Below are 26735 nucleotides of genomic sequence, written 5' to 3'. Positions count from 1 at the left end.
GTTGAGAATACTTGAATGAAAAGCTTGCAGAGGCAGTAGATTTAGCATTTCTCTACTAACTGCCATTCCAAGCACCTCTGCGTCTTGGTGGGAAGAAGGAATAAAACTATTCCCAACCTACCAAAAGAGTTTAATCCCACAGGGAGAATCCAGACCCTCTTTTAGGCTGTTGGCTCACCTTGTGGGCTAGCTGTTTCTGACAACCGAGGAAAGGGTAGGTGGGGAGATATTAACTGGGTGAGAGCTTTAATTGGAGGATGTACAATTTATACACTAGACACGTGTCTTTAACCCTTTAGAATGTATCTCTTCCATTAAGCCTTCTGACGTGGCTGTTAGAAGAATCTGCTGTATGCTAAATATCACAAGATGTACGTTATCCACATCATTTTCACTTAGAGAAGTTGAACACAAAGCACCCAATATATTAAAATACGCACATTTTAAATGCACTGAATCACTGCAGTGCATGCTGATGGCAGTCTTCATTACTTCTAAGCTGTTCAACTGTTGCAAATCTGGCCCTGGCTCCCAAGTATTTTTTTTCTATACTCTGGCTGCCCTGATGGGTTAGTAGAGTACTGTGATTTATTGCACAGACAAGGCTCCAGAAGCTTACCATGCCAGATATTAGCAATTTGTGGATTATGTTCTGCACCCAGTTTTATGGCCCCTTCCCACCTTGAACAGTCACTACACATGTTCATGGAAGGCTTATAGACAATGGTGTATAACAGAAGTTGGTTCAGGAACTGGCTTTTCATCTAAGGGGGGCATGGATCAGAGCAGACAGCTTAGATTCCAGTACAGCTTCAGGTTCATACTATGTAGTACCTGTTTTAGCAGTTTCACATCTTGCAATCTTGATGGAAATAGCTCCTACTTTTCAGCATCAGTGCTGAGACTAAATCGGCATGAGTGGAAAAAATATGCTGTTTTAATACACTTATCTGAACAGTTGAAAGGAAAGCAGGGAAGATTCTTCAGCTGTCCTCGTTGTCCTTAGGCCTATGCATTACGATATGTATTTTCCAGCAGTGTGTCCCATACCAGGGAAAACAGAAATAAACATATACATTATTCATATGCTTACATAGCCTATTCTATGAAAAAAAATTCCAGGATTTAGTGTTACATGTATCTGGGTGCTGCTGTGAGTGTAGGTAGGTAGCCACACATTGTGTTTGCATCTGAATTTAATTCATCAGGTTACAAATGTAGTTTTGTTGTTGTTCCTCTCGAAATCTGTATACTCTGTTGCTATATTGACAAACAGCAGAGGGAGACAAACTAACAACCTTATCCCCAGAGCTGGGATCATCATTTTTTTATGTCAATCAGTAACCAAAAAAAGACGCCTGTTAGCACAGTTTAATCCAAAACAAAACAAAATGTACATGAGAGAGCCAGATGGCTGGGGAACTGTCTTTTCAGTCTTTTATAAAGATAATTACTTACATCTACCTGCAAAAACTATATTTGACATTGTCCACTTAAACTTGTTTTATTCATTCTTTCCATCAAATGACAGCGCTCAGAGCTGAACTGTGACCCACGGGATAGTTAGTTTAAAGAGACTGTTTGTAATGAAATTAGCATAAATTCTGCATTTTCTGTAGCTACATAATTGGGTTTCTCATCTGAAAGAGCTGTATTTGTTACAGATATAGGTTACATGTGCTTTGTGCTTAAATTTTATAATTGAGAGAGAGAGAGAGACACTCCAGACTGCCTGAATGTTAATCAATGATTAATAGCAAACCAGAGAGCATTTACGCTTGAATCTTGCCTTGCTTTATGGCTAACCGACCACAATGTCATTTCAGGTCATAGGCTGAATATCACTGCAGAGAATGACTGCCGACGCTTGCACTGCTCCCTACGAGACCTTAGCTCCCTGCTGCAGGCTGTTGGCCGTTTAGCCGAATACTTTATTGGGGATGTTTTTGCTGCCCGGTTCAACGATGCCCTTACAGTAGTGGAGAGGTAGGCAAAAGGTCACTGCATCAGGGAATAGTGCTGTCATCCCTCCACCAGTGCAGAGGAACTGCTGACCACTTTTAAGGCCTGCCACCCCAACAATGAATAGCAAAAAACAAACTACCTTCTGCCACAGAATAACTGAAATGTCAGTCGATCAAATGCCAGTGGTATTGTTTCACCAGTGCTAAATTTCTCAAATATACCTCCTGTAATCCTTTAAATACATATTTTAGAGATAAGCAATAATTGATTACTTAGATGTTCAATTCTGAACAATTACTGGGAAAGTCAGAGTCCACTCTCATGATGTAATTGCAGCTATTCTGACCTAATGGAACTAAGGATATAATTTGATTACTTCAGGTCGGCATCACCCAAAACAAAATCTCCATTGGATGTCTGTCTGTCTGTCTCTGATAAAGTACATGTAAGAGCTGGAATCAGATTTCCATTTGACACTTCTCCTCAACTCCCAAATAAGCATGTGTTTAATCACAGCTTATACATACTCCTGTGCTTACATTCAGAAATACTGTACCTATTCCTTAGAAGAAGTTTGCTTGTGATGCAAAATGTCCCTGTTGTGGTAGACAATCTAGATTGTGTGAACATTTAGTCAGTGTGCAGTCTAACAGAGTGCCATGTTATGATAAAGTATATTCTGGTTGTTCTTGATGTACATGCACATCTGTATTTTACAATTCCTACACACTCTTTGATTTGCTTCTTTATTGGCAGGCTGGTCAAGGTAACACTGTATGGGTCCCAGATTAAACTGTACAACATTGAAACTGCTGTGCCGTCTGTTTTGAAACCTGACCTTACTGATGTGTGAGTATGAGACTTTTACTGCAAAACCAAAATTATACTGTAGGCTTCCGAAGCGTTATCCTACTATTGGTGTTCATAGGACCAGAAATGATGAGTGAAAGTAAGACAGTCTGAATTTAGGTCCCTTATTTCATCTCCCTGATGAGGAAGTACTGGAATCCCAAAGACTTGTCAGTATTTTTCTTCCACTTACTTCCCATGCCAGGTGATACACATTTATCCTCCAGTCTTTCCTAGCTGACCATGAAGAAGCTTTATGGTCACTGTCCTCAGATCAAGGCTAACCAGCTGCTCTTCATACTCATACCACTGTTTCCTCCAATTCATGTTCTTAGCCCAACTGCCCAGTTCCATTCATATAAGAGATTTAATTTAAAAAAAAAAAAAAAAAAATCAGTTAGGGTCAGAGATGACTAACAGCTGCCATGTTGGCTCTAAATGCAAAGCAGTGATAACAGCCCATAACATCATGTACCGACCGCAAGGAAGCTCAGTTCGCTTGAAGTCTTAGGGTAATTAAAGTAATCCATGTAAAAATGATGGCATCTTACATCCCTGCTCCGGGTATGTAATCTGGATTTACGTAGCAAATGTTTTGTTACTTCTGTTAGTGCTGTAGAGCCTGTGCTACTATGGGAAAGGGAGCCAGGTTCTTATCTGGCTCAGGCATTAATAGAACTGTTAACCAAGTTACAATTCCAGAGCTAAATGCTGCCCTTGCTAAATTGTGCAGTCCCACTTAAGATAATGCACTTGCATGGGTGTTACTAAGGATGGGAATTTAGTCCTCAATCTTTACTACTATTTGTGATACATGAGCCCAGAATACAGCTTAACTCTCAGATTTCAGGATAAGTATGTGCCTTGAAAAAAATGCGTTTTATAACTTTAACTTACAAGTTATAAAATGAGGAAATTTGATCCACAAGTTAAAACTTGAAAATAGCATTGAGACGCCACATTTAAAATAGAATACCACTTTAATGGTCTTCATCTCTCCATTATGCTCTGTTGAATATGCCTTTTTCTGCCAACTGACCTTGTGAGCAGGGTTTAAACATGTCCTTTTGAAAAGTTTCTTTTGATTTGTGATTGCATATACTGTATATCAAACTTCTGAGATTCCGTGCTGGTAATTGGTTTTATCACTTAGTCCCCTGAGTCTCTCTGCTGTTAATCCAAACTGAGTGTTGCTTACATTAGGTTCAAACTAAGCTTAACTTTTTCATGTTAAATAGTTCTGTTGTCCTTTTCTCATAACAGCCCTACGAGGCTGGAATTCTTCTGGATTTGTTGACCTTTTTCATCCACTTGCTATCAATAAATCTAATCCTCCTGTCAGTCAAAGCAGAAATCCGTATTGCCCTAGTCTGACATCAGTTTAAGACACGTGCTTATTTCATTCTGTTACTGAAGTTGTGTAACTTTCACCTCCATCTTCTTTCCCTCAGCACTATCTGTAAGGACAATTCTGGTCTGTAGCTTTTGACATGGCATTGAGCCTGAAATACAGAGCACTTGAAACAGCAACCCAGCAGTTTATTTTAATTTGACCTCTTGCTAACTTTCCTGTATTCCTGACGTATGCACAGTGGAGCAATAGCACAAGAGTCGGTTATGCCACCTGTCTCAACATATCTGGTGGGTGCAGGTACTAGGGCAAAGGCAACATTTTAAAGGAACTGCACTCACTCACTGTTGATTGAACTCCCAATTCATGTGCTAATCCTTGGCAAAAATAGTCTAGAGTTCAACTGTAAACACTGAGGGAGGGGAGCAGTTTAAAACAACAAGAAATAAACATTATCTTGGCAATCCAAAATTAAGTTAAACCTAAAAAGAATATTGAAAGTCAGCAAGATGTAAACACCTTTCTCTGCTTACCTTCCCCCTGTAGACACACGTTAGCAGGATGGAGGTTTTGATAAAGCCATTCAGTTTGCTAACACAGCCAGTGGAGATCTTACAAATCTGCTCCATGTGCTTTATTTGCAGTGTGCTAGCCATATCGGGATAGCTCAGTGGTTTGAGCATTGTTCTGCTAAACCCAGGGTTGAGTTCAATCCTTGAGGGGGCCACTTAGTTGGGGATTTCTCCTGCTTTGAGCAGGGGGTTGGACTAGATGACCTCCTGAGGTCCCTTCCAACCCTGATATTCTGTGATTCTGTGAATGCTGGAGAGTGGGGCTATGGTTTAATGCATAAAATATCTGGCATGCCCATGTGAAGCCCACCACCAGGAGTCCTTGGCATGTAAGCACTCTACTTTTTGCTCCAGCTCTCCGTCTTCATAGTTTTACAAACAAGATCTTAAGTCTTGCTACATGACAACTTGCACGTTTTTAAATCCTGTAAACTCCTGGGGAATGGCATCTAACCCGGTGTCTTTGCCTGAAAGGTGCAGCAGTTTGACTGCATATAGCTCAGAAGAAAAGCTTACTGTTGTTATTTAAAGACTCCCTTCTGTTTAAAAGATGTGGAAATGTGCAGTCTTGACTTCCTTATTCTGGCTGATAGACGAGTTAGGTTACTGCTCGGTGTTGGAATCTTTGATGTTGATATCTGCAACCTTGACGCTCAGAGTATCGCTTGGTTTTCCGTTCTATGGGCAGAGTTAAGGTGGATTGAAGAACTTGAAGTACTTCCAAACTTTCAAGTGACTTAAGTACAGCCTTCACATTGAATTTTCAGGCCTTGCAATGTTTTGGGGTTTTTTTGTATGGACTAGAACTTTCTCAAGGTTGTCCCCTGTAAGTAACTGATAGGTGTTTAGTCTTAAATGTACCTTAAAGTTCCCAGGCTGAAAATTTCCTTAGGTGTCTAAAATATATATTGAATTTTTCAGTGATGGGAGTCCTGCAATCTCCAACCTGTGTGGAGCCAGCCTCCAAACTGTCCTGGGAGCAGGGTCTCCTTTTTACCACCAGTCAGGTGGATAGGTACACGTAAAATGAAACTAGTTGGTTTGGGGAGTGGTCTCTAGACTGCTATAGGGATACTTATTCATCACATGGGCAAGAACTGGTCTAGTGTCCCTCCCCATTCTCCCGTCTTGACTGCCTGCTGCTTCTTCCTGTCCATCCCTGTTGTGGCTGCTACCACTGAAGCCATGCAGAGTTAGGAAGTCTACCGAATTATTCATGTCACCATAAATTGCTTTTATTTCTTCCCACGTGCACATCTAATAAAAACCTTTACAAACTAGACTGATATCAGGCCTTATCGGGTGCTTAAATATGGCCATGAGTGTGGTTGCAATCAGACTGAGTCAAGCTTGGCCAACTGTTGTGCCAAAGGCAGTTCTGGAAATGTTCCAGAAGTGCAGCCTTCCTATTTCTCTCTCTCTCAAAAAAAAGTCTTGTCCAGGTTGCCTTAAAATTTCCAGAAGTTCTAATGCATGTGTTAAACTTCAGACATGGACAGTTCTGAGTGTCTTATAATGGGAAAAGCTATTGTCCACCTTAACTTCAAGGAAAAGAGTGCCTCTCTAACATGTCATCAGAGCTACTTTACTGCGTTTTGAGACTTCAGCCATCCAGTTGTGGTCCTTCTGGAATGCCCTTTATCACATGTTTGTTACAATTGTCTCTCCCTCCTTCCAGCCACGCTCAGTCACTGGCAGCATTGCAAGCTTACTCTCATTGGCTAGCCCAGTTCTACAGTGAAGTTCATCGGCAGAATCCAGAGCAGTTCATCTCTCTAGTCTCCACCGCCCTGGAAGCAATTACTCCACTCATCAGCTCCAAGGTACCTTCATCAAAAAGGGCAAATACTTCTCCAAGAAACAAGAGGGTAAAACCTGAAATTAACATCCGACTTTCCATGCAGATGCTACTCTTGTCTCTATGCATTTAGCAGGTTGGCCCTCAGGACATGTGAATCTGCAGATGAGAGGTTCTTTTTATTTGCCCGTGCAATGCCTTTGTCTGCTTTCCAAGAACATAGTGAAAAACTTGGTGAGGTGTGGAGGTAGTGTCTTCAAGGCAAAAGCTGCCTTAAATAGCCTCATAGAAATAAATGACAGCCAATTGCTGCAAGAGCAGCTTCTTAAGTAAAGATGGATTAATAAAGGTCTAATTATATTGTGGCTCCTTTAATCTGGGAGTTGCGAAATCTTCACACCTCAGTGGTAAGGGGCTGATGTGTGTTCTGATTAAAGGCCATTGAATACTGACTTGTGCTTGAAGGCTAGTTTGTGTGAATGTTCTGTCTGTCAGGTTCAATGTGCTCTTGAATACCAGTGCTGTGTCCCAGAAAGTCCGCTGTCTCTTATTGACACTGTGTGGGACTGAGTTACTGCAGAGCCTAACAACACATGCTCTCTTTTTCAGGTGCAAGAGAAGTTGCTGTTGTCTGCGTGCCACTTGCTGGTCTCGTTAGCTACCACAGTGCGGCCAGTGTTCTTGATTAGAATCCCAGCAGTACAGAAAGTTTTCAACAGGATCACAGATACTTCCGCTCAGCGGCTTCCTGATAAGGTGCTGTTTGACTCTAACACAAGAATGTCAGTTTAATTGGGTGCCCTGAGGAAACAATACCACAGCTTTTACCATCATGGTACATCAATTTCAGGGAAAGAGACGTTACTCCTGGATTTTATAAACATTATGTACAGCAATTAGAGTATCTTGGATATGTCCATGGCCTTTAATTTTTAGAATAGAAGTACTAATACTGAGGAAAAGCATAAAATTGGAACTCTCGAATCTCATTAAACAACATCTTAACTTCCTGTAACTTGTACTTGATGTCCTGGCTGTATTATGATTGGAAGAGCTCTGAATTATCTACACTTGATAGTTTTGTCTCTGAACCTCTGCATTCTAGGGCTGGCTATGACTCACGGGGAGGAATACTTCCATTCAGATTCCTTAGTTTGCATTCCTAGTTTAAATGCTGATTTGTATTAAGTAGTACTTAAAGGTCCTGGCAGAGATCAGGGTCTCCTTGTGTTGAGGACTATACAAACCTACTATGCATCTGTCCCAAAGAACTTACAATATAAATAACGAGACAGACAATAGTTAGGAGCAAGGAAGCGTTATCCTTGGGCTTGCGTTCACAGTGCTGTGGACTATAGAAGGGCCAATTGCAGAGCTTACCGAAGTGTTGCAGTCTAACTGCCCTGTGTGGACATTACTGGCAGAAACTAAAAGATGCCTAGTTTGCATTAACCTACATCCTCTTTCAAACAGGACTCTGTTAGTGCAAGCTAGATGCCTTTTAGGATACATCTACACTGCAGTAAACAGTGGCACACTTGGATCAGGTGACTCTGGCTAAGGGGCTATAAAATAGCAAAGGGGAGGAGGATCTCAGAGCCTGGATTGCAGCCTGAGCACAAACATCTACACTTTTATTTTTAGCCCTGCAGCAGGAGCCCACTGACACAGATGTCGTGCTGCAAGTTTTTTTATTGCAGTCTATAGACATACTTCATGCAGGACAGTTAGATCACAACACTTTGGTGGGCTCTGCAATTCACATCCCTGTAGTCAACACTGCTGCGCAGTGTAGACAAAGCCCTCATTACTCGGATGCAGAACTGAAGGACAAAGATTGAGTGAATTGCTCCAGGTTATCCAGAGAGTCTGGGAACCGAACCCAGATCGGAGGCTGGGTCTAGTGCCTTAATCCAAATAATCACCTTCCCCTAGTTTGTAGAGCTGCAAGATTTCAGATGCATGTTGGGCTTAATGTCTCTCTTATTAAACTGGATTTCTTCAGTACTTATGCTAGAATCACACTTCCATGTAAACTGAGAGAGGTCTCCCTTAAGTGAGGCAATAGCAGGTTCCTTGAAATAACGCAGCTTTAAGGCTTAATGTTTCGTTGGTTCCAGGCCCAGGTACTGGTGTGCAGAGCGCTCTCAAATGTGTTGTTGCTGCCATGGCCAAATCTCCCAGAGAGTGAACAGCAGTGGGCAGTTCGCTCAACCAACCATGCCAGTCTGATCTCTGCCCTCACAAGGGAATACCGCCATCTGAAATCCAGTGCCATCCTGCCACAGAGGAAAGTGCGGCTGGAGGACAGTAAGTGCTCTGTTTCCTGATATGAACCAGCCACCAGGGCAGCAGCTGATAGGGAGTGATTAAGCTGAGTTGTTCCAATAACTGCACTAGCTAGAAGCCTGTACTCAGACTTATTTGGGTGCTGAGGTATGAGCAGTTAGCTGAATTGACTGTTAATGCGACTGTGCTTCTCACCTTTTCAGTGAGTGTTTTAAAGGGAACTTTTGCTCCAGTGAGTTGTCAGTACACTTCTTCACTGCTCTGAGATCAGGATCAAGTTGTCGTTTTTAACTGTCTAGGCAGGAAAGATTACATTATAAAATACTCTAGCTAGCTAATGCAGTCGTTTGGGGGGCTACCATTAAGCTATTATGCTGGAAATCTAGGTTGGCGGTAAAGTTCCCAAAGATTTCAGCTATGAGAAAATAGTAAGGATTTTGTCAAGACTCAGATATAGAGAACCCTTGTTGGAGTCGGGGTTGAAATTTTATGTTCTCTGCTAGCTAAAAGGTTCCTATGCATGTTGTGGGGCTTTAGTTTTGAGGATCATTCTACTAAATATTATATGGAATCCTAGATTATCACTTACAGCTACAGTATAGACACAAGGTGTTCAAACCTGGCACGTTCTGGAGAGTAGTGGTCTGCTTTATATATGGGACAAGTGTGGGAGGGCTGGGCTGTCTCAATCCTAAAAGTACAGTTGTACTCATCAGAAAGTGCTGTGCAGCTTGCATTGACCCAGTTTTTCTTTCCTCCATTGATATTTATATAGTGCTTGCTTGCAATGTCTTCACTGCTGTTGTCATGTCATGAGTACTAAATTGACCCAGTGTATCCTATTGTTCCAGCATGTTTATTCTTTGCTTTCTTCTTGTCTGGTGTTACTTTAACTAGCTGTGTGTTTAAATGAGACCACTAATCTGACTTCTCTGTGATCCCATAGTCTCTGCCTCTTAATAGAAGTAACCATTTGGACAAGCAAGGTACTTGAATACATGGCTAGGACTAAGCATGAGAGTTGTTGTCTTCAGTGGGCCTGTTTGCTTAAAACTAGGCACACACTTAAGCACTTTTTGCATTGGGAACTTGAGCTGGTGGAAAGGCTGTGGAAAGGCTTTCTGTGGAAAGGCTTCTAGGTTTTGGCCATTGTAGATGTGGGTGAGTGATTTCTGCCACCTGGTTAGTTTTCTTAGTATCCCTGGAAGATCTCTCATAACTCTTTCTTCATCTTGATTTGCAGCCAAAGTGATCATTCACCAGACACTTAGTGTCTTAGAAGACATTGTGGAGAGTATCTCTGGAGAGTCTACCAAGTCTCGGCAGATCTGTTATCAGTCACTGCAGGAATCCGTGCAGGTCTCACTAGCCCTCTTCCCAGCTTTCATTCATCAGTCAGGTATAACAATAGGACAAGCTTTAATGCTGTGAGTAGCTCTTATGACCTACTGATAAACGCCCAAAGCCCATTCTGATAAAATTAGCCATGGCACATACATGAGGTGCATAGATTTATTTGCCCAAGTGGAATGTAAATCACTACTGGGGGCAGCTGTTTAACTGCAGACTTTTAAGTTAAGCTGCATCTTGGATCAGGAAAAGGTCAGAGGACATTTGATAAGGAAATGGTCTTAAATTGCTTAAACAACTGGTACTCCAGCTGACAAGGACATAGTCATGAAAGCTTGTAACATACTGAATCCTCAAAATGCCCTGTACCTGCTCCTCAGGAATGGTCCCTTGCCAGACACACAATGGAACAAACCTGGCAAAGGGATTTAAAAACAAAACATGTTTTTTGCACATAATGTTACCTGGCATTTACCATATCTTCAGAATCTTGAAGAGGTGTGGAGGTGTAGGCCCGTTCAGACTAGGACGGACCGTTCTTGAGACTGCTTGTGAAGCAAAGAATCCTGGGTCAGAGCCAGGCCCCAGAGGTCCTTGCTAACCAGTCTTATCCTGAGTGGGACCCTAGTTAATCTTGAGAAGCAGCCTTTGTATCGCACTAAGGCAGCTGGCAGCTACAGCCCCCAGAGTACCCAGCATCTCACTAGAAAAGAGGCAGCAGGGCAGCCAAGTGAGACCATCGTGGGTCACATCTAGTACCTCAAAGAGGGGTGGCAGCTTCTGCAGTGGAGCAGGAATACAAAACTTTCCCCTGGATATGTAGAGAAGTAAGGAGCTGGGAGGTAGAGGGAAGAGTAAGAGACAGGACACAGGATAACTTTAAAGGCAAATTATATCAGAGTGAGTTCGTGTCACAACTCCCTGATTAACCATTCTGGTGAATAGCTAGCAGACAAGAGAACAGTGAAATTACCTTTATGAACAGTCTCATGCAGTTGCAGTATTTATCCATGGTGGGACATGCGCAGTGAAAGAATTGAGCAGATGCAGCTTTAACATAGTTACCCAATCAAGTGTGTGAGACAGTGCTAGCACAAGACTTGACTCTGCAGTGATAATCAGTTAAGCACACAGCCATGTGCTGGGAATTACCTCTGAATTCAGCCGAGTGTCTTCAATAATTGCAAAAATCAAACCAGTCAGTTTCCTTTTTCTCCTCCTCCCTTCCCCCACCTCTTAAAGGCACAAAGCCACGTGGCTTTTGAATTGCATGTTACTTCCTGTTGATTCTGTATAAGCAGTGAACAGAGCGTGGCCGAGGCATCTCAGTACTTTCCATGTCAGTGGCTCAGACTAATTAAGTGGGTTCTCTGCTGTTAGTACTGTATCATGCTGGCTGGATGTATAAAAGGCCACTCCAGTTTGCCTCTCCCACCAGGTGTCAGGTTATAAACCTTTGGTGCCAGCCCTTAGTCTCTCACTTGCAATGGCAGCCCAGCTGGTAATCCCAGCATGAACGAGTAAAGGGGAAAAGAGGAGAAAGCACAAGAGAAAGATCATTAACAAAACAAACATTTGCAGTGCTTTACAGCTGTCTTATTAACACCCTCCCTTGCCTTTCTTCTTTCTATTATAGATGTGACAGATGAGATGCTGAGCTTCTTCCTCACTCTCTTCCAAGGACTGAGGGTACAGATGGGAGTACCTTTCACTGAGCAGATCATACAGACCTTCCTAAACATGTTCACCAGGTACCTGTCCCCCTGGTTGCCTAACACTGGTGAAAAGTAGTTCTTTCTGGATCCTGTGTGAGGAAACTCTTTACCTTGAGAACATCTGCTGTATGAGCACCTTGCTGATTGGCCACTTCACTAAAGTGTCCATTAATATTTTCACCCCTTCAAAGTGCCTGGATATTTTCCCAGGACTGAATCCATTGGGGGAAGGAGGCAAAAATGCTTTTTAAAAAGTCCAGATGACTTGGAGGGAGGAGGCAGGTTACAACATCAGGGGTTGGTCCTGGGACTGGTTTTGTTCAACATCTTTAATGATCTGGATGATGGGATGGATTGCACGCTCAGCAAGTTCGTGGATCACACTAAGCTGGGGGGAGAGGTAGATACACTGGAGGGTAGGGATAGGGTCCAGAGTGACCTACACAAATTGGGAAGATTGGGCCAAAAGAAATCGATGAGGTTCAACAAGGACAAGTGCAGAGTCTTGCACTTAGGACAGAAGAATCCCATCCATCGCTACAGGCTGTGGACTGACTAGTTAAGCGGCAGTTCTGCAGAAAAGGACCTGGGCATTACAGTGGACGAGAAGCTGGATATGAATCAACAGTGTGCCCTTGTTGCCAAGAAGGCTAATGCATTTTGGGCTGCATTAATAGGAGCATTGCCAGCAGATCGAGGGAAGTGATTATTCCCCTCTATTTGGCACCAGTGAGACCACATCTGGAGTATTGTGTCCAGTTTTGGGCCCCCTACTATGAAAGGATTTGGACAAATTGGAGAGAGTCCAGCGAAGGGCAATGAAAATGGTTAGGGGGTTGGGGCACAGGACTTATGAGGAATGGCTGAGGGAACTGGGCTTATTTAGTCTGCAGATTTGATAGCAGCCTTTAACTACCTGAAAGGAGGTTCCAAAGAAGATGGAGCTTGGCTGTTCTCAGTGTTGGCAGATGACAGAACAAGGAACAATGGTCTCAAGTTGCAGTGTGAGAGCTCTAGATTGGATATTAGAAAAAACTATTTCACTAGGGGGGTAGTGAAGCACTGGAATGGGTTACCTAGGGAGGTGTTGGAATCTCCATCTGCAAAGGTTTTTAAGGCCTGGCTTGACACAGCCCTGGCTGGGATGATTTAGTTAGTGTTGGTCCTGCTTTGAGCAGAGGGTTGGACTTAGAGGTCTCTTCCAACTCTAGTCTTCTATGCTTCCAAGAACACAAGAAGTTATCCTCTGCTAGCAAACGCATCACATTCCCAAGCTCCTCTCATAAATAGGTGGGAACAGATCTTGTATGAACAAAAGGAAGTGTGTTGCTTCTCTGAATCTGAAACAACATTCGGGAATTGATCTCTGCCTCCAGCATAGGCCAAGACTGGGAGCTTCTATTTCTGTGAAGGAAAGAACTTCTACAGGCTGCACCTTGCATGTGACCATGAATTCACATCAGTGCCTTGCTCAAGAAGGGATAGCCTTTCCAGCTGCAGGATATGTGCTGTTGCTGTTTATAGTGGCCTAGCTGGATGGGGGAATTGACGGCCCACCAGTCATTAATCTGGGGCCTGCACGCAAATGCTGCGAGGCATGTTAAGAAAATGGCAAAGCTATTGTAATGCCTTATGGTTTCATCTAAGACAAAAGAAATATTGCAGAACTGACTTCATGTCCCTGTTCTTTGTTGCTCTTCAAGGTCTGGATCAGGAGAATATTGAGTATGCCCTAATCATCCTAAATGTGTTGAAGCCTGGGTTTTGTGCGTGAAGTTTTGTGTCACTTAGTCACAGAGCCAGCTCCCTTCTGAGATTGGCTGCAATCAGTCTATAGCAACACCTCAAACTAAATTAATGGTGTTTGTCTGCTGCTGTTGCCTTCAAATCTTTTAATGTGTCTGAACATCTCTCAGACTTCTGACAGTGTCAGTGACTTTGTGTTCTAGAGAGCAGTTAGCAGAGAGCATCCTCCATGAGGGCAGCACTGGCTGTCATGTGGTTGAGAAGTTTCTGAAGATTCTGCAAGTGGTGGTACAAGAGCCAGGCCAAGTGTTCAAGCCTTTCTTACCCAGCATCATCTCGCTGTGCATGGAACAGGTCTACCCCATCATTGCAGAGGTAGGTCTACTGCCATACAGCGGGCGGAGTTAGTGTCCAGTTAAAATCCTGAGCGGGAGAGGAGGGGAGAAGCAATTTCATTGTTTTCCTTCATGCTTTCGCAGTTTGAGTCACTAGATGGGGCGAGCTAGGACAGAATTACTGTTAGATCTGGAGCCTGATCTGGATTGAGGTCTTTGCATGATAGCTGTGAAGAAGCTAAATTTGCAGCTATGTTCAAGGCAAGGCTTCAGGACTCACTTTGTGTACAGTGGGTTTTTTGTGTAGCCCAGATGAGCATTGGGTCTCATGCTTACCCTGAAGGAAAATAAGCTTGAAATTTTTGGTCATCAGCTCAGCCATGCCCTTGCTATAATGGAACATCTCAGGTCAGAAATACTGTTCTGGATGACTACCTGCATGTTATGGGGAAGAGCTATTCATAGTGGAATCCACTGAAGTAGCTGCACTCCACCAGAGCAGTCTGTTCTAAGAGTCTGTTTCTCCCCCAGCGCTCATCTCCTGATGTGAAAGCAGAGTTATTTGAGTTGCTTTTCCGGGTCCTCCATCACAATTGGCGGTACTTCTTCAAGTCTACCGTTCTGGCAAGTGTCCAGAGAGGGATAGCAGAGGAACAGATGGAGAATGAAGCACAGTTCAGTGCCATTATGCAGGTAACTCAACAGCTCTCACAACTTGAGAACTTAGGATTTCCTGATGGGAGGTTATGTCGTAGTGACCAGACAATTAGACACTCTCAGGGTTGACTCAAACTAGGTTTAACATGTTGTTTTTCTTGTTGCACAGCTATGGAAAGGTTAGCTCATGTGTGAGATGTGGGATTGTGTAGACAAGATGCAGACTGTCTATCCCTATAGAATGTAAAGGGATAGTAAGCATCTCAAGGGGTCACTTTCTCAATGTGGATTTGTGCACTACAATGATGCCTCATACCCCACATCCAGAACTAAAGCATCACTGTTACCTGTACCACCATAAGTCTCTTGATTTGCAATAGGATAATCTAGTAGCGAGGAAAGCTTGTATGGTACTAAAATGTCTCTTTTTGGGTTTACATTGACTTGTTACTATAAGATGTTCCACTATATCTGGTCCACCACATCTAGGAAAGAACAGTTACTGGCTATTCTTTAGCAGTGGTGGGCAACTTGCAGCCCATCAGGGTAATCTGATTGTGGGCTGCAAGACCTTTTGTTTAAGTTGACTGTCTGCAGGCACAGCCCCCCACAGGTCCCAGTGGCTGCAGTTCGCTGTTCCCAGACACTGGGAGCTGTGAGAAGCGGTGGGCCGCAGGGATGTGCTGGGAGCTGCAGGGGGCCATGCCTGCAGACAGTCAATGTCAACAAAACGTCTTGCAGCCTGCAATCAGATTACCCAGATGGGCCGCAGGTTGCTAGCTACTGTTCTATAGGCTGTGGTCCTATGAATAGAGAAGGGAAATGAAATATAATAGCCTGCAGGTAAAGCCTATAGCATTCTTTCCAGCCTGGGGAGCCAGAGTCCTAAAAAGCATAAGACTTCCTTGTTTCAGATTTTACTCTGGCATTTATCAAAACTGCTCGAGCCTGTGGGTACTTACCTCTTTAAGAGCAGGATGAGCTCTCCAACGGGTTTAATGCAATTTGCAACAAAATTCAAAACATCATCCCAATCGATCACCCAGTCAGGCTGCCTGATGCAATGCTCTTTACCTCCAGCCTACTTCAGAGTAAACAGAGCTTTGCACCATGCCCTGGGAGCTCTCAATCTCTGGGGTCTGGCAGGCCCGCACAGGGCAGTGAGTTCAAGAGGGCAGGGCCATCCATTGAGAGGTCAGATCAGAGACCTGGTCACAAAACTGCCTGCAACTGAGAGCTCACAGGAGTAGTCCTCTCTATGGTATTAGAAGTGGAGATGTTTCTTTCTCATTCAGAGAGTTAAACTCTGTATTTTACTTTCTCTGTGTCCTGCCCTTTCTGGTATTCTGTGTATGCGAATAATTAGTGCATGGCAAGCAGGGGTTTAAATCTTCAGTGCAGTAGCCTGCAGCATGCTAACTGGCACATGGACTCTGCTGCTGCACACGGAAAGTTCCATAGTATGCTGTGACCTGCTACTGTTTCCAGGGTCCATGTGGTCCACAGTAAGTGCACAGCAGGCTATAGATTTACAGCTCAGCTTGCCAAGCACTTAACTCCCCAGATAGAGAAGCCCTTAGTTTCCACTGAGATCTACTAGGACTCATGGCTCGTCTCTGCATTAGCACCCAGGCTATGCTGGGCTGCCTGAGCATGTTTGTTTTTGCCCCTTCTCTGACAGTGTGACTGGACTGAACCTTTCCGCTGCACCTTTCTAAAGTGGCATTTACTCAGTAATTGAATATTAGCTGCCTCTTGGCCAGCGATTCTGGGCGACTTGGTTTTACTAGTTGGCTCCTGCTCTTTTGATGGAAAGCTGTTACTTAATGTTCTGCAAATGTTCTCTGTGGTAAGACCAGCCTGTGTTATCCAGTGGAATGCCAGCCGGGGCACTTGCTGCCTTATCAGGTCAGAGTCCAGGACTGTGGCTGGATTTTGAAAAGTGCTGGGTTATTTTTGACCATTAACACGGAGTTGCATGGCTATCAAGGGTGATCTAGTCTCCTGTTATATGATGGAAGCTGTGGTACCCTATGGGAGGCATCAGGTAGAACTCTTCTACTTCTCATACCTTGTACAATGTAAAAGCAGCTTAGCATGTGAGACTGTCATGCTCCTGAAGCCTCAAGTCTTGGACTCTATCTGCGACAAGATGCTAGTCCAGTCCAATCCAGCAAACTTTATGTTCCTAGACCCTTTGTGGCTTGTCTTTCAGCTACCTGCTAGCTGCAGTTCTAGCTCCTTTTTGTTTTGTTTCTTGCTGTAGTAATGTATCATATCTGCCTATTGTCCTGGCCTCTGGGCTTATCCAGATGTTTAAAACAAAACATCAACATGTGTACTCTCCCTCTTTCCCTGCCCTCACAAAGAGCTGACCAGATGAAAGCACCTCATAATCTAGACCAGTGGTTCTCAAGCTGTGTCGGGACCCCAAAGTAGGTCACTACCCCATTTTAATGGGGTTGCCAGGGCTGGTTTAGACTTGCTGGGGCCAAAGCCCAAGGGCTTCAGCCCTAGGCGGCGGAGCTCAGGTTACAGGCCCCCTGCCTGGGGCTGAAGCCTTTGGGCTTTGGCTTTGGCCTCCCTGCCCGAGGATTTGGGATTTGACGTCCCCAGCAGGGCTCGGGTTTGGCTCAGGCTTCAGTCCCCCCTCCTGGGGTCATGTAGTAATTTTTGTTGTGAGAAGGGGGTTGTGATGCAATGAAGTTGGAGAACCCCTGGGCTAAATCAAATCCTCCAACCCGCCAATACAGCCAGCAAACTTGGGTCCTTGCTGACTACCAAAGGGAGAGAATTTAATCACCGGCCATTCCTTCAGTGAGAACAGTCTGGCTCCAGTTCTCAAGAGTCTCAATTAAAAGGACTGTTCAGAGTGTCTCAGATGTGCTTAGACTTCAGCTGAAGTTTGGCCATTTTTTCTGGTCTGGTATCTGCATGGTTTGTTAACCAATCACCTCTGCTCTGTGGGTTGACTGAAGTTAGGATAGTCATGAGAGGTTCTTGTAACTCCTGGGGGGGTTGTCCTGGGACATGGGCTCTTCGCTACTCTGGATGGGTTTTGCATTTGATAGGGTTCTGCCTGTATCCTTGGAGTCTGGCATATTAGATACAGGAGTGTCTCCCGGAGCTCCTTCAAGATATTTCCTGATGAAAACTGAGAATGGATCCTGTTTTCGCAGGAACATTTCTTGGAGGGTGAGGGGTGTAAATGGTGCCTTTCTGGAGTACCAAAGCTGAAAGCCACACTCTGGGGTTGGCTGTGTGTGTGAGGTCAGGTTCACAAAGAAGGCAAATAGCTGGGAGGCGGAGAGGTTTTGCTGAGACAAGTTGAGCCAGGTCCATTTACAGTTAACAGCTAGAAGGGTGTGAGTGAGCTCCTGAAAAGGAGGCAGGTCTTTCAAACAGCCCTCAGATTCTGCGTTGGGGAGAAGTGGTGGTTGAAGCACTAGCTCTGCCGTCTGGGCTGACTTTTGCAGGTGTCTGTTTCAAAGGAGACCAGTCACTTACCTTCGCAGCCTGGGCACTAGGTAGCAATTCCTCACAGGAGAGCGCGAGACGGATTAGGGTATAAAGGCTGTATATCTAGTATGGGAATGGGAGTTGAACCTGAAAAGCTCAGACAACACAAGCCTCTGGGCTGACGGAGGGCCCTGCCAAGTGATATGTACTCTGATGCCAGGAGATCCAGTTGGGCACGAAATACTCTAATATATAGATCTGCCTTTGCCCAGCACTTGATGTCACACACTCCAGTCCTGTCTGGCAAACCTGTATGCTGGCCTTTAGGCATGTTGCTACTCATTCCATCTTCTAAGATCTATCTTTTTCCATAGGCATTTGGCCAGTCCTTCCTGCAGCCTGACATACACCTATTTAAACAGAATCTCTTCTACCTGGAGACACTGAATACCAAGCAGAAGCTGTACCACAAGGTGAGTGCCAGTTGGTCAACTCCTATATGTGCTGTGTGCAGCAGCTAGAGGACACTGTGCTGCAAACCGGCTATGTAGGAAGTCCTGAGCCACTGCTAGGCTGAGCAGTGTGACAGTATTATGGTCTGGTATCTTGTGAATCTGGAATGCTAGAAATTACTGCTTGATGGCATTGGAAAGCTGCAACTCCAAGCTCTTGGTGGTATACAGCACCCCCAGGAGAGGTTTTGGAGTAAAGGCTGTGGGCGGTGGGTGCAGCAGACCTTGAGTCATCATGTTTCTAGTGGTGGTTGTGCTAGGGGCACAGAGCTGGGGGCATAGCATGGATTAAATCAACATTCCCCTCAACCTGTTGCACTGGTGTCTGGTACAGAAGTGATCCCACTTCTGCACTGGTCACAGTAAAAACCTGGTGCACTCTTCAGCAACAGTAGGGAAGAGGATGGAAGGAGTCACCCAAAATGGGAGGGGAGGAAAGGATTCACTGGGCCAAATCTTCCCTCCTGCTTTGAGCACAAGAGGCACAGAATAGGTGAGCCCCCACCATCACTTAATCTTTCCATGTTACGGAGAGAAGAGGGGAAGAAAGCAAGTCCCAGATAGGAGCCTCCCCCTTGTGGAGGCAGAAGAGGGAAATGTCTCATCCATCCCAACAGCCAGGAAGGACTGGGCTGGAATGAATGGAAGGACTAAAAGCTTAGGGGTTTGAACTTACTTAGGGGTTTGAACATGGAAAAGGACGACTTTGCGGGCTGGGGTTTGGACTAGGCTGTCAAGCAATTAAACAAATTAATCGCGATTAACCACATGATTAATAATAGAATACCATTTATTTAAACATTTTTGAATATTTTCTACATTTTCAAATATATTGATTTCATTTACAACACAGAATTCAGAGTGTACAGTGCTCACTTTATATTTATTCTGGATTACAAGTATTTGCACTGTAAGAAAAACAAAATAAGTAGTAGTTTTCAATTCACCTAATACAAGTACTGTAGTGCAATCTCATCATCATGAAAATGGAACTTATGTAAAATTATGTGCAAAAAAATCTGCATTCAAAAATAAAAATCTGCATTCAAAAATAAAACAATGTAAAACTTTAGATCCTGCAAGTCCACTCAGTCCTACTTCTTGTTCAGCCAATCGCTCAGACAAATAAATTTGTTTATATTTGCATGAGATAATGCTGCTCTCTTCTTGTTTACAATGTCACCTGAAAGTGAGAACAGGCATTTGCATGGCACTGTTGTAGCCGGCGTCACAAGATATTTACAGGCCAGATGTGCTAAAGATTCATATGTCCTTTCATGCTTCAACCACCATTCCAGGGGACATATGTCCATGCTGATGATGGGTTCTGCTCGATAATGATGCAAACCAGAGCAGACCGACGCATCTTCACTTTCATTATCTGAGTCAGATGCCACCAGCAGAAGGTTGATTTTCTTTTTTGGTGGTTCAGGTTCTGTAGTTTCCGCATCGAAGTGTTGCTCTTTTAAGACTTCTGAAAGCATGCTCCATACCTCGTCCCCCTCAGATTTTGGAAGGCAGTTCAGATTTTTAAACCTTGGGTTGAGTGCTGTAGCTATCTTTAGCAATCTCACATTGGTACCTTCTTTGCATTTTGTCAGATCTGCAGTGAAAATTTTCTTAAAATGAACAACATGTGCTGGGTCATAATCCGAGACCACTATAACATGAAATGTATGGCAGAATGCAGGTAAGACAGCAGGGGACATACAGTTCTCACCCAAGGAGTTCAGTCACAAATTTAATTAACGTATTTTTTTTTAACAAGCATCATCAGTATGGAAGCATGTCCTCTGGACTGGTGGCCAAAGCATGAAGGGGCATATGAATGTTTTAGCATATCTGGCATGTAAATACCTTGCAATGCCAGCTCCAAAAGTGCCATGTGAACGTCTGTTCTCACTTTCAGGTGACATAAATAAGAAGAGGGCAGCATTATCTCCTGTAAATGTAAACAAACTTGTTTGTCTGAGCAATTGGCTGAACAAGAAGTAGGACAGAGTGACTTGTAGGCTCTGACGTTTTACATTGTTTTGTTTTTTAGTGCAGTTACTTAACAAAAATATCTACATTTGTAAGTTGCGCTTTCACCATAGATTGCAGTACAACACGTGTACACAGTGAATTGAAAAATACTGTTTCTTTAGTTTATCAATTTTGCAGTGCAAATATTTGTAATAAAAATAATATGCACTTTGATTTCAATTACAACACAGAATACAATATGTATGAACATGTAGAAAAACATCCAAAGTATTGAATAAATTTCAATTGGTATCTATTGTTTAACAGTGCAATTAAAGCTGTGATTAATCACAATTAATTTTTTTAATCACGATTCATTTTGTTGAGTTAATCGTGTGAGTTAACTGCGATTAATCAACACCCTAGTTTGGACTCATCAGTGGAGGAAGGCTAATGATCTCTGTTTGAAGCATTTGGCTCTCACCTTGACAGGCTGCAAGGTATTTAACCTTTAAAATCAAGTCATTCTGATTGTCGTGTGGCGTTCCCCCCCACTTCAGTTCTGGCATATTGGCCATTGTCTTGAAAGACTGGAGGTAGAATCTGGGCTTAGCCCTCCTGACTACCGGATGAAAGCAGGGACCCCAAGTTAGGACCAGCTACCACAGAGGAACTCTGTTCTTGACCTGTATCAGCAGCAGTGCCACAGCAGGCTGTTGTGGCTGGTGCAGTAACTAATCTTCAAGACTTGTTGGAACCTCTGGTGCTTTCATAAGCATCTGGCATTGGGTGGACTTCTGATGGGCTGGAGTAAGAAAGGGGCTTATTAATCTCCTGCTCAAGTAGTGGATGTTTAAACTGCCATCGCTCTTCTGAGTCCATAACCAAGGGGTGGGCAAACTTTTTGGCCCGAGGGCCACATCGGAGTTGTGCAACTGTACGAAGGGGCAGGTAGGGAAGGCTGTGCCTAGCCCCCACCCCCGACTGCCTCCCGCAACCCATCCAACCCCCCCGCTCCTTCTTCCCTGACCGACTCCTCCTAGGACCCCCGCCCCCATCCGACCCCCCCTGCTCCCTCTCTCCTGACTGCCCTGACCCGTGTCCACACCACTGCCCCCAGACAGTCCCCATTCCCTCCCACAGGACTCCCACCCCCTATCCAACCACCCTCTGCTCCTTGTCCCCTGACCACCCCCTCCTAAGACCCCCTGCCTCTAACTGTCCCCCAGGATCCCACCCCCTTATCAAACCCCCCTGTTCCCTGACTGTCCTCCCGACCCCTATCCACATCCCTGCCCCCTGACAGGCCACCTGGGACTCCCACCCCCACCCTCCCTGTTCCCCATCCCCTGACTGCCTCCTCAGAACCTCCGCCCCATCCAACCACCCCCTCCTCCCTCACTGCCCCCCAGGACGCCCCACTCCCTTACCCAACACACACCCCCATCCCCTTACCAGTAGCAGGAGCTCATAGCCACGATACCTGGCCAGAGCCAGCTGCATTCCCCACACTGCCCAGCGGGAGCGGCAAGCCAGAGTGCGGCCCACATGGGGGCATTGCTGCAAGAGAGGGGGGACAGTGGGGCAGGGGCTGGGGTCTAGTTTGCCCACGTCTGCCTTAACCACTGAGCTGAATGGTGCCAAATTCACCCCCTGCCTTACACCAGGGATTAATTTGGCTCACTGTTCCAGTCCCTGCAGATTCGCACTGCCATGCTGGTTCACACTGGAGATGTGTTCTGCACTATCAAAGGGGCTAGTGGCTTCTGTCCCTAAGTGAAAGCTGAAATCCTAGAAAAACCATTGAGGCCTCCAGCAAAGTGATGGTCAGATGCAACTGTGTTTACTGCCTTGATCTGGCCTTTGCCCTGGAGAATTGCTTCTCCCATTGGTGGGCATGCTGAGATGGCACTATGTAGTGGCTCAGTCTGACCCTGCCCAGGAGGCTTGGCAGCTTGGGAGGATATGACTGAGTGTGCTTCTCTCACCCTGCAGAAGATCTTCCGGACAACCATGCTGTTTCAGTTTGTGAATGTGCTGCTTCAGGTGTTGGTCCACAAATCACACGACCTATTGCAGGAAGAGATTGGCATTGCAATCTACAACATGGCCTCAGTGGACTTTGATAGTTTCTACTCAGCCTTTCTTACGGAGTTTTTAGCCAGTTGTGACGGCGTCGACTCCAATCAGAAAAATGTACTAGGAAGGAACTTCAAAATGGACAGGGTAAGGGGGATTGATGCTGCAGAGAGGTTGCCTCTGGGCCAAGTACTAGCATGGATCACAGCAGGGTTATGTCATGACACATTCACTACCAGCTGGAGACCTGACCCCCACAAATTCCCCACCAAACAAAAGGGATTTCTCATAATTGTCACTAAAGATGGGTGGCATTCCTATTGTCCTCTGTGCCTGCAACTGGAATTTCCTAGGGCTACTAGCAAATCCAGCCACTGTCTTGTCTCTGATTGTCTATCCAGCTGTGAATGAATTGACATATTGGAGGAATAAACTTCACCTGTGGCCCTTCCTCACAGGGCCAGGACTTACACTCCTGCTGGAACAAGGTCATTCAGGCCTTGCCCAGCCAAGAGCTACCCTATCAATTTACCTGCAGTTCAAGAGCTATAGCAAAGATGTATAAAATAGTGTAGCTGCAATCTCATCCATCTCCTGCAGGCCTCTTGGATAAAGCTGGAGTAAGTGGGGGGCTGTAATCTCCCCAGTGTGTACATCCTTATGAACAGGGCTGTCAAACAATTTAAAAAATTAATTGCAATTATTCGCGCGATTAAACAGTCATGGAATACCATTTATTTAAATATTTGTGGATGTTTTCTACATTTTCAAATATATTGATTTCAATTACAACACAGAATACAAAGTGTACAGTGCTCACTTTGTATTTAGTTTTGATTACAAGTATTTGCACTAAAAAACAATAGTATTTTTCAGTTCACCTAATACAAGTACTGTAATGCAATCTCTTTATCATGAAAGTTGAACTTACAAATGTAGAATTATGTACAAGAAAACTATATTAAAAAATAAAACAAGGTAAAATTTTAGAGCCTGCAAGTCAACTCAGTCTTAGTTCTTGTTCAGCTAATTTCTCAGACAAACAAGTTTGTTTACTGCAGGAGATAATGCTACCCGTTTCTTGTTCACAATGTCACCTGAAAGTGAAGAACAGGTGTTCTCATGGCACTGTTGTAGCCGGCATTGCAAGATATTTGCATGCCAGATTTGTTAAAAATTCATATGTCCGTTCATTCTTCAACGACCATTCCAGAGGACATGCGTCCATGCTTATGATAACAATACAAAGCAGTATGGACCCAATGCATGTACGTTTTCATTATCTGAGTCAGATACCACTGGCAGAAGGTTGATTTTCTTTTTTGGTGGTTTGGGTTCTGTACTTTCCACATTGGCGTGTTGCTCTTTTAAGACTTCTGAAAGCATGCTCCACACCTCATCCCTTCAGATTCTTAAACCTTGGGTCATGTGCTGTAGCTATCTTTTTAGAAATCTCACATTGTACCTTCTTTGCATTTTGTCAGCTCTGCAGAGAAAGTGTTTTTAAAGTGACCATGTGCTGAGTCATTATCCGAGACTGCTATAACAGGAAAAATATGGTAGAGTATGGGTAAAACAGAGTTGGGGACATACAATTCTCCCCCAAAGAGTTCAGTCACAAATTTAATTAATGCTTTTTTTAATGAGCATCATCGGCATGGAGGCATGTCCTCTGGAATGGTCGTTGAAGAATGAACGGACATACGAATCTTTAGTGTATCTGGCACATAAATACCTTGCAATGCTGGCTACAAAAGTGCCATGCAAATGCCTGTTGTCACTTTCTGGTGACATTGTAAATAAGAAGTTGGCAGCATTATCTCCTGTAAATGTAAACAAACTTGTTTGTCTTAGCGATTGGCTGAACAAAAAGTAGGACTGAGTGGACTTGTAGGCTGTAAAGTTTTACTTTTTTTTTGAGAGAGAGAAAGCAGTTATGTAACAAAAAAAAATCTACATTTCTAAGTTGCCCTTTCACGACAGAGATTGCATTACAGTACTTATATTGAGGTGAATTGGAAAATACTATCTTTTGTTTATCATTTTTACAGTGCAAATGTTTATAATAAAAAATATACACTTTGATTTCAGTTACAATACAGAACACTATGTATGAAAATGTAGGAAAACATACAAAATATTTAATAAATTTCAATTGATAATTGAATTTCAGTTGGTAATTGGTTTACCAGTGCGATTAATCGCAACTAATTTTTTTTAATCGCAGTCAATTTTTTTGAGTTAATCATGTGAGTTAACTGTGATTGACAGCCCTACTTATGATATATACCTGGCAATAGCTACAGACCAGCTTCCAAGCTCCTGGGAGCACACGTGGCCTTTGGGTGCTCCTGATTTAGAAGGGATTTGTATGAAGGGAGGCAGGAAACCTGGAAGAAATAAGAATGGCCCTACTGGATCAGACCAAAGGTCCGTCTCGTCCAGTATCCTGTCTTCCAACAGTGGTCAGTGCCAGGTGCCCCAGAGGGAATGAACAGAACAGGTAATCATTACATGATCCATCCCTTGTCTCTCAATCCCAGCTTCTGGCAAACAGGTTAGGTACGCCATTCCTGCCCATCCTGGCTAATAGCCTTGATTTCCTTGCTGTCTTCTAAAATAGCCAAGTGCAGTTGGAAAATAGGAGTCTCTGTTTCCATGTGTCCCGTAGCACTAGGAAACTTGGGAATTGCCCTGTGTGGCTTCACTGCAAAAAAACACACAGGTTGCTGTTCCAGCAGATGGCTCCTCCTCTGGCCGTGTGATGCCAGCTTATGTTCTGTATGCGTAGGCACACTAAGAAATCAGTCCTGTAAATAAAATCCAGGATTTTCAAACTTCTCTTGCAGGGAACCCCATTCTCAGTAACTAGCCATTAGACTGAAGAACTATTCCAGGCAGAGAAGTGGCTTCTCTCTTAATTTGAGATTTCAATAAGAGCATATTTACATCAAGAATTTGCCCTGGGATCAAGCTGTCAAGGGGAACTGCCATAAGGTATTCTGGCATCTACAGGAGAACTGGGTTACAGGTGAAATAAATAGGGGCTTTTGTCTTTGCTCACTGATTTACTAGGACAATGCCAAATACTGCTCCCTATGGTAAGATAAGTACTTGCAGGCACTACTCCATTGTCAATATCTGTGTTGCTTGATCTTTCTCCAGGACCTGCCATCTTTTACCCAGAACGTTCACAGACTGGTGAATGACCTGCGCTACTATAGGCTCTGCAATGACAGTTTGCCCCCTGGAACTGTGAAGCTATAGTTTCTGCACTGGACTCATGTTTTGATCACTGTAAAGAATGGATTTGTACTTCTTTTGTCACCACTTCCTCTCCTCCCTGCTCTCGTCAGTACTGGAGGATGATGCAGTGTCTTGCGCATGGGCACATGTTCTTGGATTCACGCACCACCACGCTTCCTTACCCAACTCAGAAACCTCCCCATTGAGTCAGCAGTACTGCCTGCAAGAATGCGTCTTAACGCCAACCATAGGGCATTCCCACCGTATGAAAAGTCATCTTGCTGGATTCTTGTTTTACTAATGTAGCACTTTGTTGCGTCCGGAGATTTCAGTGAGTCGTCCTGACAAATCTTGTGTGTGTCAATCATGAGGCAGAAACGCCAAAGACTACTTCAGACATTCGCACCTTCGCATCATTCCACCTTCCCGCCCCTGCCCTGCTGTTGGAGGAGAATTGTGATGTCGGGACTGGTTCGGCACTTGTGTCACTCCCTTTCGTTTTAAATTGCCTTGAAGCCTCCCTGCTATTTTCAGGGATTTAGAAACTTGTGGGTTTTTTTTAATGTTTTCTCATCATTCCATTGTGATACTAAAACAACATGCTTAATGGAAATAAAGTGCTTACTTTGTTGTTTTAAATAGCTTCTTACCTGTTGGCTCCATCAAGCTGCTTTGCTACTTGGAAAAGCATTTCTTACCATGGGAAATGTAAAGGGGAGAGGCATTAGGTTCTTGCCCTCCTTCCCATCCCAAAATGGGAAGAAACTTTCAAAGATGCGTGATGCTGCAACATGGAATACCTGGATTCAAGGTTAATCTTGGAATAGACCAAGGGGTTTTTACCTTG

At 44.1% G+C, this 26735-nt stretch overlaps 1 protein-coding gene across 1 annotated transcript in view; it reads left to right on the top strand.

Moving 5' to 3' along the window:
• XPO6 (exportin 6) overlaps positions 1-26527 on the top strand; it is a 95107-nt gene extending 68580 nt beyond the window's left edge. Inside the window, 12 exon segments of the mRNA XM_075069373.1 lie at positions 1827-1986; positions 2722-2814; positions 6416-6560; positions 7145-7291; positions 8656-8845; positions 10068-10223; positions 11811-11925; positions 13839-14010; positions 14502-14663; positions 18461-18559; positions 22559-22789; positions 25808-26527. Of these exon segments, the coding sequence (XP_074925474.1) occupies positions 1827-1986; positions 2722-2814; positions 6416-6560; positions 7145-7291; positions 8656-8845; positions 10068-10223; positions 11811-11925; positions 13839-14010; positions 14502-14663; positions 18461-18559; positions 22559-22789; positions 25808-25909 (1772 nt within the window). The 3' untranslated portion in view covers positions 25910-26527.
• The last annotated feature ends 208 nt before the right edge of the window (positions 26528-26735 follow it).

Source organism: Chelonoidis abingdonii, chromosome 9, assembly GCF_003597395.2.
Source record: "Chelonoidis abingdonii isolate Lonesome George chromosome 9, CheloAbing_2.0, whole genome shotgun sequence".
In the NCBI taxonomy this organism is placed as follows: domain Eukaryota; kingdom Metazoa; phylum Chordata; order Testudines; family Testudinidae; genus Chelonoidis; species Chelonoidis abingdonii.
Note: the sequence above shows the minus strand (reverse complement) of the source record. Positions and strands in the feature narration are given on the sequence as shown.